Below are 15,480 nucleotides of genomic sequence, written 5' to 3'. Positions count from 1 at the left end.
TTTTTCTGAAGAAGGGTGCAGACCCGAAATGTCAGCTTTCCTGCTCCTCTGATGCTGCTTGGCCTGCTGTGTTCATCCAGCTCTACACCTTGTTATCCCCTATATCAAAAGAATGTTGTCATGTTGAATGGCACCAGGGGGATTCAGTTCTTATTAAAAGTACAAACAAGCACTGTTAATACAATTCATTTGTGCTGTGAAATTTGACTTAGTAACAAAAGCCAGTTGCTTAAATTTATATGAAATGAAATGCCAACATATTTCCTCTGTTTTGCACATTGACAAATGGGACACTTAAATTTTACAAACTTCTCTTACTAGATTTTCAGCATTAGTGAACAAAAAAAAACTTACTCTTGCCTCCAGTACAGTGACATCCATTCCAAAGCTTTGTAGCTGGCGAGCTGCTGCCAGACCCGACACTCCAGCACCAATAATTATCACCTTCCCTGTCTTCTTTGCTATGAATCATAATGTTTTTCCAGTTACTAAACAAAGGAAACACAGATCAACAGCACAGCCCAAGATTATTCAAACTATGAAAGCGTCCTAACTTTAATTAGATATTCTAATGCCTTTGGAGTATTTCCAGTACTTTTTCCTGGATGGCCAAGAACTCTCTTCCCCGTCATCAGTTTCATGACCCCCTCTCTGATCAATGCAAGTTTTTCTGGTTCAACCCAAGAATTTTGTTATTTTATCTGATCCAGAATTGTGCTTCTGACCCCATCATTCCACCATCACCAAGATTATTTACTTCCACCCCTGAAATTTTACCTGGCCCTATTTCAATGCATCAACTGCTGAAATCCTTATCCATTTGATACCCAAACATTACTATTCCAATATTCCCCTCACTATGTCCTCTCTCCATTAAGCTGAAATTCACCTACCTGGATCCTATTTACTCCACTCTTCTACTCACTGATCCACACTGGCTCCTGGTAGGCAGAATTCTTGCATTTTAATCCATTTTTTTTTTGCCCCCACAACTATAACCTCTACCAGCTCTACAAAAGTTCGAGAGGTTCTTCCAATCCTGACATACTTTGCATCACCACCTTTCTCTGAATAGCTATCAGCAACAATGCCTTCTGTTGTGTAGATCCATAGCACTGGGATACCCAACTCTCTTCACCTCTCTCTCTATGGCGTCCTTCAAAATCTACCCTTGTGACCATTAGTTCTAACGTCTCTTCCTTTGGCATGACGTCAAACTATTTGGCAATGGTCTTCTCCTGTGAAGTTTTATTACATTGAAAGGTACTATACGAACGCAAGTTTTACTACCGACAGCAACTGTATCTCCTTGAAAATGTACATCAGTATCATTTAATTATATTTGTTACTGACACCATTGCACCATATGAAAATCCAAGCAACAGTACTCACTTGGAAGTGGTTTCACCCGTTTGTAGATACCAAAGTTAATTAACCCATGGCGCTCCAAGTAGCTGTGTATCCTGTGAACTAGTACAGCATCACCTGAGACAAAAAGATTAACAATGTGTAGCGAGACAAACAGGATTATTGAAACACAAATACACAATCAAGCAGATAAACTATATTCGTGTTTTAAAAATAATCTTGGAAAGCACTGTATGTCGATTTCAAACAAGCTTCTTATTCTTCTGTAAATTTTCAACTCAAATTTCACCCTGGACAATCTAACACACAACTAAAAATAAGTATTTTTCCTCTATATTTAAATTTTGTAAGAAACATTTCTCAGGCCATTTCACATTCTAAAAATGCAACACATTTTCTTTAGTCAAAGATTGATACCTATTTGGACATTGCTCCAAATTCAGGAAAAAGTTCTTGCAAGTTCACTTATAGTAGACTCACTTACTGTTATATGGAGACTCCAGCTGCTGATGAGTTACCTCAAAGGTTAACTGCACTTTAGGGTTGTCCAGCCAGAGCTGCAACTGTTTAAACGGAAAAGAAAAGCAATGAATAATTGCATTTCAAATTAACTTTAAAAATGTGTGCTCATTTGTTAAGAGGACAATGCCAACAGCTACCCACAGATTTCTGCAGGCTGTCATTCAGATGTGTTTCATTGAGATTTCCATGTACTGAATGGATAACTAGTGGGTGAACAACACAATTTCATATTGATTTCATGTTGAGTTTATTCTGCACCTCTTCCATGATAGCACTCAACACTGGAGCCCCCCAAGGATGCATTCTCAGCCCCCTACTCCTTGTACACCTACGACTGTGCTACCAAATTCCAATCAAATGCCATCTACAAGTTTGCTGACAACAACCCCATGGTAGGATGGATATCAAACAATGATGAGTCAGAATATGGAAAAGAGATAAAAAGGGTTTGGTAATGTGGTGCACTGATAACCTCTCTCTCAATGTCAGCAAAACTAAAGAATTGATCAGACTTCAGATAGAAAGGAGAACACGCCCCCATCTACATCACCGGAATGGAGGTTGACAGCATCAAGTTCCTAGGAGTAACAATAACCGACAACCTGTCCCTGGACTTCCCAAGTAGATGCGATGGTCAAGGATGCACAACAACGCCTCTTCTTCCTCAGGCAGCTCAGGAAATTTGGCATGTCCATAAGGACCCTCACCAACTTTTACAGATGCACCACAGAAAGCATACTGTCTGAATGCATAATGACCTGGTATGGCAACTGCTCTGCCCAGCACCATAAGAAACTACAGATTGTTGTGTGCACGGCCCAGACCATTACAGAAGCCAACCTCCAATCCACGGACTCCATGTACACATCTCATTGCTGCAGAAAGGCTGCCAACATCACCAAAGACCCCTCCCACCCCAGTAATGCTCTCCTGCAACCTCTTCCATCAGGCAGGAGATGCAGAAGCTTGAACACACGCACTAGCAGGTTCTAGAGCAGTTTCTTCCCTGCCCTTATTAGACTGATGAAGGACTCTCTAACTTCAAATAATGCTGATCTTGTTAATGTCGATCTTGCCTAGCATACGTCTTGTTTTTCACCCGATGATCGTATGCACTTACTTACTATGGTCTGCCTGTACTGCTCGTGAACAAAGTTTTTCACTGTACTTAGGCAGACATGACAATAAATTACATTTATTCATGACGTACTGTTTATAGTCAAGGGGCAGAGTAATTAAGAGAAAATCCAGATTCCCCCATTTAACGGTACCAGTCCATATTCCAGGACTTGTTGTTCAATAATGTCCTAGCCTTGCCAATATTTCCCACATAAAAATGGGGTCATTAATATACTCATCCATTTTACTACCACAAACTATTAGTGGAGACAGATTTCCACAGCATTCAGATTTTTGAAAGGGGGTGTTGGTGGTGGTGGTGGTTGGGGAGCCGGGTGGAATTAGCAATATTCCAGAACTGCAATTAGACAGTCTTAATAAAAATATATGACCAAGGAACAAGAGTAGGCCACTCTGCCTTCGAGTCTGCTCCACCATTCAATAACTCCTAGAGAATTAAATTACTCCAAGAATTTTAAATTTCTTATATTCTGTCGAGACTTCCATCCACTGCAGGTTTTCTAAGTGAGATTTCTGTTCTGTAGTAGCTAATTGGTAGAGACTGCGTGCTTTGATTAGCTAGCAACATTATTGCTGAATCATACAATCGTCAGCATGACAAACCAGAACAATCCTGATCTTTACACAGCAGCAATTCATAAATTCTTATGGAAAACAATTCCATAGTTTCCAATAATGATCACTGATGGTATCTTTAGTAGGCTGAAAATATTCACTATTGCAATAAAATGGCAATTTATTCCAGGCTACATGACAACAACTTTTTCTGGCTAGTTATCCAATATCATGGCAAGATGCCCAAGAGAGCAATGCTGCTTAGCTGCATATTTTCCTTCCTTCTCCACCCGACCAATTCAGAAAATTGACTAAAAGCAGACAAAAAGGTAGAGAGAAGTCGAGATAAAGGAAAAGGCAACATAAAGTTGATCTTTGTTTTCGAAAGAAAGGAGTCTGTGCAAATATGTCTCAAATCGCTAGCTTTCACTTTCGACATGGTTTAGTTCCCTCTACTTATCAATCGTTATCTCATGATAAGGTTAGAATAATCCAACAACAAATATCGGCTGCAGAGTACACAATGCCACAGAAGATTTTTCTTAAAAGCAGAATATTAAGGTGTATGACTCCTTGAAAAACCTACAAATCTTAAATAGCTATTTAACTGGTTTGGCCCATTGTGATGGTCTTGTATTCAGGTCTGGAGATTTTGCATTCTTGTAAAGTTTATGGCAGAATCTTGGGCACTGTGAAGATGACACCAGTTTAGCTCTTTGAAAGGCAAACAATGACGAAGGTTATGACTCCTACTTACCATACAGCAGAATCTGAAGTTCCCTACTGACATTTTCAGGGCTGTACGGAATGTGCAAGAAATAGCTCTGACTGCAGTTGAGCGATTTGCTGACATTGTTCAATGCAGCTTCTCATACAGACACATGCCACACCCAAGTTATGACAGACAATGGGTACATCCGAGTTGTGAGGAACTTAGCCCAGGGCAAAAGAAACACAATCCAAGCAGATTGTACTGTTGCTTCAGAATTCACACGTAACATATGAAGGATTAAACCTTATCCACACAGTAATGAGCCGAGAAATTCCATTCGCCATAGCTGGAGTTTGGAGATATTCACAGAAACAGAATGTTGGTGCAATCATTCACCTTCACTGAAATAATAACAGGAAATGCCAAACCTGATTTCAGGTTTCAAACAAGTATTGTAGCATTGGATTCAGACTTCAATCCATTTGGATGTCACTTTCTCTTGAAGGTGAATTACAAATTATCTCAACCAACCTGTTTATTTAAGAACATAAAGAAACAGAAGCAGAGATAGGCCAAATGGCCACTGTGACCAGCTCTGTTGTCTGAGTCAATTGTGTTTCCTTGTTGTAAGTACTTTATAATAATCTGAAGTATCAAGCTAGTTTTGGGATTTGTTTGCTGCACCATTAAATACAACTGAAGAAAATTGTATGATATTTTATCGCTTGTACAGTATTTTGTAGTATGACATCAACAGTACAATGTTTTATCTATCACAGATTTCTAACTGATCAAAACTCAGCTTTTCCTCCAACAATCTAGCATACTCACAGCATCAAACCAAGTCAAGAGCTATACTTGCACTCCAGCAAACTTAAACTTGTAACCTTGAGGAGTGAATAGGTTAATGTGCCACTTGATAAACAACCACATTTTCTAACCACAGGCTATACAACTGATGTGTTACAGGATGCCCATCATATTTTTCCTGACCTCTCTGACAGGCAAGATGTTGCAAGACCATACTTTTACTGACAAAGCTAAAACTAGAAATTAGATTTAATTCCTTAAACTGATACTGCAAATGTTACCGATACCTAAAAAACAAAGTGCTTGATTCTTAAGTAATTTAACTAAATGTTTTGAAGACTTACACAGGGAACATTTCTCATCTTTCAACACTCACTCATGCCGCACAAGATGTATGGTATAAACTTGATTAAACTGGATATACTATAGTAAAAGCAAAATACCATGGACACTGGAGATCGGAGTTTCTCCAGCACTTCCTGTTTTTATACTGCTATATTTTTATACTGTTTTACCATGCTCAGAGATGTCCCATATTTACTTTGAGGAGTTCTTCTTCAAAAGGACACTGTCTGCTTCAAATCTATTGATCTGAGAGACATTTATCCTCTCAGTTGGCAGGACAACTGCTTTGTGATTCACAGTGATGCTAACAGCATGGGTTCAATTCCTGCTCCAGCTGAGGTTGCCACAAAGGATTCTCCTTCTCGACCTGTCCCCTCACCCGAGGCATGGGTGACCTTCAGGTTAAACCATCATCAGTAATCTCTCTCTAATGAGACAGTAGCCTTATGGTCTGGTAAGACTATGGTGACTTTACCTTTATTGACTGATGGCAGTAATTTCCTAAGAGATTACCAAAGAGTCACCGACTACTAATCATTTAGTGGCAAATGTGACTACATCATCATTTCAGAAGTATTAATTCTTTGAAGCACTAATAACAGAACTGACTAGAAAAAGTCAAAAATGGATAGAAATGTCCTCTAACACATGTAACTACTTAACAATTGGCAGCACTAATGGAGTGGCTCTACACAACATCAGCAGAGTACACTCTGCTCATTTCTAGGTGGATGAAAAGAATACTTGCTGCAATTGATAAAGGAGAGATATGTGAAAAATACTTGCTCTTTTATGTTTTCCATGTATGTCATAGTGGCATGACACTCTGCCTCCCATGTTGCATCTCATTTAACCAGTTAGGAAGATGATAGCTTCAAAGTTTCTAACTGTTTTTTTTTTTTTAAGTTATCTAGTGCGTGTGTTTTGTTTTGATTTCCCATCCAGGAACCCAGAATCTTACTGCAGCAACTAAACGCAGGACATCTGGAAATTAAAGTAGACAAACTGTCAAAAGTATCCTCCTAATAAGTGTTAAGACTTTTAGCACACAAGATACAACGCTGTCATTTAAAAAGACAGAAATAGAGGGGTTCCTCTTTCCCTTCCCGCACAAAAAGAGTATGCAGCAAATGATTTAAGAAATTATCTTTTTAATACAGAAACTTACTGTGCGGTTTCTGATGTATAGAAACACCTTCTGGGTCTGTGCAGGACCACTGATAATGTCAGGGAAACAGGCTGCTTCCTGTGAAGTCATGCGATCGTGAGGTAGGCGACTCTGGAAAGCAGCACCCTCAACACCTGATAAGAATGAACTCACAAAATTAGTGCAATAAAACTTTTAACCTAGGGCCGTGAAGAAACACGAGATAAACCTTGACAGCTTCCAATTAAAACCAAACTGTCATCGGTCATTGTAACACCACATCAGAGTTGTCCGTTCTTCCCATGGACGTGACTGCTCACCCTAACAAACAAGAATCCCTTCCATGTGCTGATCTCCATCACTGCCCCTGGAAACTGTCCTAAACAACCGCCAAAGATTAGACCCTGATCACCAGGTTCCCACCCACAGATTCAACTTCAGCTGGAGAAGTTTCAGATCCCACAACCCACAGTTGGTCAACACCTTCCTTCCTCACAAATACTACCTGCAACATAAAAAAATTAATCACAAAATTAAAATTAAACCAGCGCACAGAACAAAAAAAATAAAAAAAAGTAATTTAAAAAAATACATACCTGCGATCGACCCTGCCAGATTGATGTTGCTCCAATGCACTGCGGGAACGAACGTAAAAACATTCACACGCATGCGCACACTACTAGTTTCCCTAATTTCCGCGGTCTCGTATTAAAACAATATCTTAACTTTAACAAGAATATATTTGCTTATTGACATTTAATGTCTGGCAGACAAATACAACAGTAAAAGCACTGAAAGGGTTGCCAGGGCAGTTACCTCAAGCCACTACAGTTTGGTTATTATCAGCTGCATCTCCCTGCATCAGGATCATTCCATGACTAATATCCCAGTAACCCTTCCAAGACCACTAATTATGTTACTAAATCTTGAATTTCCAGTCCCCTTTTCTACAAACAGTGCCTTCCACTCCTCCCAAAATAGATGATTTAAATATAATAATATTGGAAACTCATAAGTTATCATATCCAATCCAACTTGGGGTTAATTGTATAATTGGTCTGTCTGAATTTTTTTTAACTGATTGTTGCATCAAAAGTCCTCTAATACTAGTATTTACAGAGGAGCTGTATAGTTTAAAATTAAGACTCAATTAGATAATTAGGTACAAGATTTAGAGAAACAGATTGCAGAATATAATAAATTGGTTTCTTGAAAAATATATTTTCTATACCAAATGTACACAATTTACCGGGTCTATATAAACCTAAATTAGAATATATATTCTGTAGATATTTAAATAATTAAATAGATATTAATAGATATTTATAAGCAAAGGTGGATGCTATAACTCCATATTGGAGTGTGGACCTGAAACAATACAGATCAGGAAGCACCAAAGCTTCAACATCTGGTCTGGTCTGCCCTTCCAAACTTAGTTGGTATCAACTGAAGTAACAGTAGTGGTATTGGAATGTTGAGGTCAATTCTTCGAGTTTAGGAATTGAGGAAAGGGAAGCAGGAAAATTCAACCATCATTTTCACTGCCAGTATTATCCTATGATACTGCCAATGGCAAGTAAATGTAATCATTAAGTACTGTGAAGTTGAGGCAATGTAATTGTTCTCTCTACATTCAAGCAGCCTGCTAATGTTTGCAATCTAGGCTTACAAATAAAGAATGGCTTTTAAACCAAGTTACGATAGGTTGTCAGTGTCTGTTAAATTGCACCCCAGAAACAGAAGGAGTAAGCAAAGAAATGGAAAGGGGGAAAGTGAAACCTCATGAAAACAAAATTACATAAAGGTGCAAACATGGGCTTACAGTTCATCAAATCTTAACCACTTAATATTAATGCATACTTCTGAAGTTTGACTGAGGCTCTTACAGTATTGTCGAGCTGGATGAACTCAACGTTTTATATGGTTTCTAAAATACACAGCTGATTTGTTTTTTTGAAAGTGCTCATCAGGAAGCTTTACATGGTGTGTATATATTCATTTTCCATCATTAGCAGCAACAGATTTCCTGCCAATGTCAAGGTTTAAAAACACCATTGACCTACACTCTCCTCTCTTCTCAGATGAAATTCCCACATCTCAATTTCTACACCGCCTAAAAGAAGCTTGCTTTATTTTTTCATGTCATTCCCCCTTTTACCAGCATTACCTCTCACAAACGTCCTGTCCCAACCATAGTTTACTTGAATATTACCCCACATCTGGGAAAGCACCTCCTGTAATATGATTACAATCCTAAACAGAATACTAGAAATCACCTGTCTTTGGATCTGCAATCATGCACTTGCTTTTAGCTTCCAAGTTTTATTCTGTCTATCTACATCCACAATCATATTCTTCTAATCCAGCTTCTTCCATTTACAAGTGTCGAAATGTGTTGTGCTAAGTAACCTTTCTACTCCCAATACTTATTGTTGAAAGGAGGACTGACAGACCACGTTCTGCTCTAACTTTCCCAGTACCTCAAAACTGTTTACCCTTCTAGGCACATTCATTCAATCTTCCCTTCCTCCAAAAGTTTACATGGTATACAGAATATAGGACACTCAAATATAAAAACAGTAATTAAAATCAAGATATTATGACATTCAACAAAGGTGGAGCAAGATTAACTTGGTTATTTTAATCTTAAAACTAGATTACAGAATGAAATCATAACCAGGCATGTATTTTCTCACTTCTATACCTTGGTTATGCATTTTACAAGCCTTCACTGGGGACATCAAGTTTTAGTGGCAGGAAATTCAAAAGGTGACCTGCTGATAAAGTTACTGTTGACAAAAACTACATAAGAGCCAAGCAAAGGGGAGGAAACAGATACACTGAAATCAACTGAAGGTTGCGAAAGGGGTGACAGCCAACTTCCAGGACAGGAAACTTTTAATCAAGAGTTAACTACCAAGTTGTCTGTCCATGTCTGAATTTAGGACTCAACACAAAGCAGCTATTGATGAACTAGGCATCAACCAGCCCTACAGAGTCAAAAGGAATCCTCCAGAGAACAGCAGCTCAAACTTCCACAAGCTTCCCTTCCTATATATGGAAGAGAAGTTCTGTCATATGCCAATTGCAAACAGACAGAGACCATCAAGGAAGCCAGTGTTGAAAGGAAAGATCATATGATCATATTATTTAGGAACAGAGGAGGTCATTCAGCCCCTCATGCCAGGTCTACAATTCAATGAGATTGGCTGCTGGCTATATGTTTTAAAACATATAAAAAAACTAATCAAATATAATTATGTGTCTTGGAAGATTCAAGTCTGACCTTTGTGGGCAATCGGAGGTGGTTTCCCATCAGAACTGCACACTCATACAGCCCAGATTGTGTGCAGAAGATACATCATTGAACTTTGTAAGGAGCAAGACGGAAGCTATGTGTCACACATCTTGACAGTGAACAGGTAAGCCAGCAGGAGGTAGATACCTGCATTTCTATTAACTCCAACTACTAACTGAATTGTACCAAATTCACTGTTGTCTAATACAAATTTTAATTTGCAATTTTGACTTGCATTGCATTCCAGAGCAGAGCAATTAGACTGCAGAAATTACTTTTACATGTAGAATTTTATCAGATTCTAAAAGGAAAATTTGGGTTTTGTTACTTCTCAGTTTCAAATAATGGAGAATTTTACATCCAGTGCATACTGAACGTCTTTCAGTTTGGTGGGGGTTTCTTCAAACCCTCCCCATCTCACAAGATAATCAGCAGTCTGAGTAAATGTCACTTACCAGATGGTTCTTCTGGATCACTTTCAATTTCCTCTTCAGGTGGAGGTGGCTGCGGTGGTGGCACCTGCTTCTTTTCTTTTTCAGCCTTTGCATTGCGTTCCTCTTCTGAATAATATTCATCTTCAGATAGGTTTGCCAGGCTCTCATCCATCTCTCTGTACTCCACCTATAATGAGTATTGCAGAGAGAAAAAGGAGTCCTTAGCAGCAGGTCAATTCTCTCACACATTGTTAGTGACCATTCAGAAAAATACAAACTATATATTTTTAACTCCTGTACCAGTGTTCTCTGACCACGTGTGTCTTTGATATGAGACAAAAGGTTAAGAGGTTTCCATTGCAAAAATACTGCTCCACATTTTGAAAGTGAATCTACAATGAGTCATTTTGCTGTACACTATCAGCACAGATCAAATTACACAGTGCAGAGGGAGACCACTTGGCCATTGTGCCAATGTCAGCTCTTTGAAAGAGCATTCAAATAATCCCACACCTCTGCTTCTTTCCTAGAGTTCAGCACAGTTTTCCCCACTGAGCAATGATGCAATTCATTTTAGAATTTACTCTTTAACCTGATTCTACAACCTTTTCAGACAGCACCTGCTAGATCACAGCTCACTCAGCTGGAAATAAGTTTAACATGATAAATGTCTATGGCAACAACATATGTGTTGACACAATGTTAAACCAATAGTTTCCAATCTCAAGAGTTGCTGCCAATTTATGCTACTGTCATTTGTCTCTCACAATGGTATCTGGTACCTTTAGGAACTCACTGGACTTGTATATTAAATTGCCCAGTATTACCGATTCCAGATTCTCATTACCTTCTTAGGAGGGGAAAAAAGCCTTTCCTCACATTCCCCTCTAAACTTCCTGTCCCCTCACTTTAAATCTATTCCCCTTGTCACTGATCCCTCCACCAAGTGAAACGTTTCTTTCTGTCTACCCTGTCAATATTTTATACATCTCAATCATATTCCACCACCAGCCACCCGCCCCAACCTCAGTATCCTCCAAGACTCCTCTTGAAAACAACCCCAGTCAATCCAATTAACATCCCAGGCAAGATCCTGGTTAATGTCCTCAGCACCCTCTCCAATGTAATCACATCCCTTCTATAATGTGGATTCCTGAACTACACACAATACTTTAGCTGTGGCCTAACCAATGTTTTTTACAAATCCAGCATAACCTCCTTGCTCTTAAACTCTATGCCTCAGCTAAGAAAGACAAATATCCCATATATCTTAATTACTTCATCTACCTGTCCAACTACCTTAAGGGACTGGTGGACATGCACACCAAGGTCCTTCAAATCCTCAGGGCTTCACAAAGTCCAACTGTTCATCACATATTCCCTTGCCTTGTTTGCCCTGCCCAAGCCCAGCACCTCAGCTTAAGTGGTTTGAATTTCACTTGCCACTGATCAACCCATCTATATCCTGCTATAATCTTACACCACCCTCTTCATTATTCACTACACCACTAATTTTTGTCCAATCCATCAACTTATACTGATAACCTTCCTACATTTAAGTCCTAATTACTTGTTGATTGCATCATTCAGTAAGAACTCAGATACCCCACTGCCCTCGGCACACCAATCTGACACTGCACTGTCAGTAAGCTACTGTACCTTCACAATGGAGTTGAAGAACACAAGAAAAAGTCTGACATGTACAGCAAGATGTTCCACCCACACAAGAGTTGGTCCCATTACTTCACCCTTGTTTTAAATAGCTCCAAATGTTTTGTCAAAGAAAACTAAACTTAGAAAAAGTAAGAGTACATTTCTGACATTAACAATTTGAATGAATAGAGATTGAAACAGAAAAAGTCAATCTGAAGAGTCAAACTGGACTCATAACATTAATTGTTTCTGTCTCGACAGATGCTGCCAGAACTGCTGAGTTTCTCAAACGTTCTCTGTGTTAGTTTCAAATTTCCAACATCTGCAGTATTTAACTTTTATTACAAGCAGAAAGTGCTGGAGAAACTCTGCAGGTCTGATAACATCGGGGAGGGAGAAACAGTTGACATTTCGAGTCTGATATGACTCTGCTTCAGAACAACTGTTTCTCTCTCCACAGATGCTGCCAAATCAGTCTCCACCATTTTCTGAATTTATTTCAGAATTCTAGCATCCACAGTATTTTGCTTTCATTTAAATGAACAGATGTGTGAAAGTGTAAATGCATCATATCCTAATTTTCCAAACCACAAAGTGTGAAGAACCATGACAGTAATCCTGTTTCACTTGTCATTGTTAGGCACCATGATAAAGCAGCCCTCTTCTTTTGATTTTTAAATGATGGTGTAGTATTATTATGAAGGAAAAGCAGTTTTCTGCTGCAATTAAAGCTTCTTTAACACATCATTTGAAAAATATAAATCATTACATACAGGACGACTGGATCAACATTCTGCAGTGTTGCCATTTTGGACACATGGTACAACACAATTTAGCACATAGCCTTGCACTGGCTCAAAATTATATTGCTATAGACATCATGTTATATTGGTGGGACATCTGTAACTTTACCCACAAAAAATCAAGACAAGACAAATTTATTTTAAGTTATGCTTTCAATAGGTACAAGAAACTAGCTTCTGAGATTTGGATAGTTCTATCTAATAGATGGAGAGGAGTTGGAGGAGGGTGGTATGGTGATCCATGGCCAAAGCATGGATCACACAGCTTACATAGCAAGAATCCTATAACAACGTGAAAATTTTTTTTGGCATTCTATGTCTTACAAATTGAGGAATAGCTTATTAAATCTATGTCACTCATAGCTGTTTACGCTAAACATATTGTTTGAATTGACAAAAATTCAGAACTCATCAAGATTCACATTTGCAGGTAAACCCAGGGATTCCATTAGCATTTCACAATATTCAGATACATTTCAGAGAGAATTTAATGCAAAACTTGGTTACAAAAAATTCTAAAAGATTCCAAGTGTAAATATTTGCACGATATGTAAAACCTGGAAACACACGTTGGCCCAGAGTCAAGATAGACAGAATGCAATCAATGGACTTTTACAGTGGGTTTGGTATTCCAAAACCTGACTGTTCTATGCAAGCTAAGGATTTGGCAAGCTTATTTGAACTAATGGTAACATCTACTGAAAAGTAAATGTGATGACAGGAATGCAGAAACTAATGTTAATGTTAATGTTAAGTAATTGTCCCTGCTCTGCAGATTACAATACCATCAATCCAGAGCGCAGAACAAAGACATTGAGCACTTAACTCCTAACACAAAATATTGAGCGGCTATCATCCCACAGTTTACCTGAAGAATATAAATACGAACAAATCACAGATATAATCAGTCATCTTGTGTCAAAAAAACTTATTTGAACATTTGTTGAAACTACAATGGGAAAAAAAATCCAACCAGGTTTGTAGGGAAACAAACACTGCCAATCCCAGCGTGAGAATTGATTTTAAAAGGGCAATACGTCAATCTTGTCTTTTATCTATCCCACAAAAAAGGGAATCCCTAAAATTGCTTCTTCTTACAATGTTCCTTCAAACATGCCTCTTTTTAATTGTTTAATATATGCATCAGACCAAGAGGACAAAGCCTGAACCAGAGAGAGACACCCTTGAAATGCCAGTTTCAGATGTGAAAGCTCAAACAAAGAGAATGGCAAGTCCCACAGCACAACTGCTGTTCACAAGTCCCCAACCATTCCTTCCAACAGTAAAAAGGAGACACACTGCATGGAACATAATTGAGTGGTAATAATAATAATAATAATAATAATAATCCACATTTGCAACCATGTGGAGAATGCAACAGACACAAAAGGAATGGATCCCATCCTTAGGGTGGGCAACACCCTTACCCCCTGCCCCCACAGAATGACAATGAGGAGATACCTCTCCTCCATGCCCCATACCATGTGTGTCGTTTTAGTCGGGAGGGGTAGGGGGGTCTCTCTCTCTCTCTCTCTCTTTCTCTGTCTGTCTAACTCTCCCTCCCTGGGGCCTTACTTTAGCTCGCTTGCGTTTGCTGGTCCTCCGGCCGTCCGGGGTCTCTGCCGTGCCTCCCTCCATGGTGCCCTCGTTGCTGCTGCTGCTGTGGGGAGACGCTCGCTCTTTCTTCTTCGGGGTCCGCTCGGCGGCGGCCGCCGCCGCTGCTAAGGCCAGGCCTCCTCCACCTCCACCACCACCACCTCCCTCCGCCGGCGCCTCCAGACCCTCGGGGCCGGAGCTCGGCCTCTCCTCATTCTTCTTCGCTGCTGCTGCCGCCGCTGCCGCCGCCGCCGACAACATCATCATCGTCGCCGTTGCTGCTGTTGCTACTGCTGCTGCTGCTGCTGCTGCCGCCGCCGCCGCCTCCCCCGGGGGCGCCCGCCGCACTCACCACCACAACAACACCCTCCCCACCCCCCTACCACCACCACCACACCCACACCCACACCCACACACCCACACCCACACACACTACCCCGACAACCAAATCAACACCCCTACACCCACCCTCACCGTCACTAACCCCCTCCCAAAAAAAAATCAAAACCCGATCCACGATCAACCGCAACTGTTTGCCGAAAAAAAAACAGTAAGGGTATGAGCTGGGGTGGGGGGGAAATTATTTTAAAAATATAAATTAAACACAAACCCCAATACAATCGATTGATCGCCTAACGCCGAACCAACCTATTTTGGTTTGCGGAAGCACCCGCCCTTTCCCTATCCCGATTGGACGACCACCCCCGATTCCGGTCGGCGACTGGCGTGTCGCAATGTCTGTCATTTTGATTGACAGCCTCGTCTCCGGTTGTTTGTGGGGGGGGTGAAATACAGGAAGGTTGCGTTGAAGACACGCTGTGCAGGGTCTACGTCAGCGCGTATAGTGGCACATAATGGCTTTGTTCCATATGAAGTAGGTATCTGTGCAAATGGAGACCCATTGGTCAGGCGCTGACCCCACAGTGAGATATTTTCCAATCAGTCTCGTCAGTGATATTGCTATGTACCTCTGGACTAGAACCAGGTTCCTCTGGCTCAGAGGTAGGGAAACTACCACTGCACCAGCCTTTTTTTTTTAATCAACCTGTTCAGAGATTTCACTACATTCCTTTGGAGCAGGTGGAATTGAACCCAGG

The 15,480-nt window shown here is 40.1% G+C and overlaps 1 protein-coding gene across 1 annotated transcript in view; it reads right to left on the bottom strand.

Annotated features, from left to right (window-relative positions):
- Nucleotides 1-14,729, bottom strand: part of kdm1a (lysine (K)-specific demethylase 1a) — a 54,083-nt gene extending 39,354 nt beyond the window's left edge. Inside the window, exons 1-7 of the mRNA XM_048612923.1 lie at nucleotides 14,363-14,729; nucleotides 10,353-10,518; nucleotides 7,196-7,234; nucleotides 6,621-6,754; nucleotides 1,853-1,931; nucleotides 1,393-1,485; nucleotides 355-461 (exon numbers count right to left, since the gene is read on the bottom strand). Coding sequence (XP_048468880.1) covers nucleotides 355-461; nucleotides 1,393-1,485; nucleotides 1,853-1,931; nucleotides 6,621-6,754; nucleotides 7,196-7,234; nucleotides 10,353-10,518; nucleotides 14,363-14,650 — 906 coding nt within the window. The 5' untranslated portion in view covers nucleotides 14,651-14,729. The remainder of the gene's footprint in view (nucleotides 1-354; nucleotides 462-1,392; nucleotides 1,486-1,852; nucleotides 1,932-6,620; nucleotides 6,755-7,195; nucleotides 7,235-10,352; nucleotides 10,519-14,362) is intronic.
- Nucleotides 14,730-15,480: the final 751 nt, after the last annotated feature.

Source organism: Rhincodon typus, chromosome 27 (genome assembly GCF_021869965.1).
Source record: "Rhincodon typus isolate 14 chromosome 27, sRhiTyp1.1, whole genome shotgun sequence".
NCBI classification, from domain to species: Eukaryota; Metazoa; Chordata; class Chondrichthyes; order Orectolobiformes; family Rhincodontidae; genus Rhincodon; species Rhincodon typus.
Note: the sequence above shows the minus strand (reverse complement) of the source record. Positions and strands in the feature narration are given on the sequence as shown.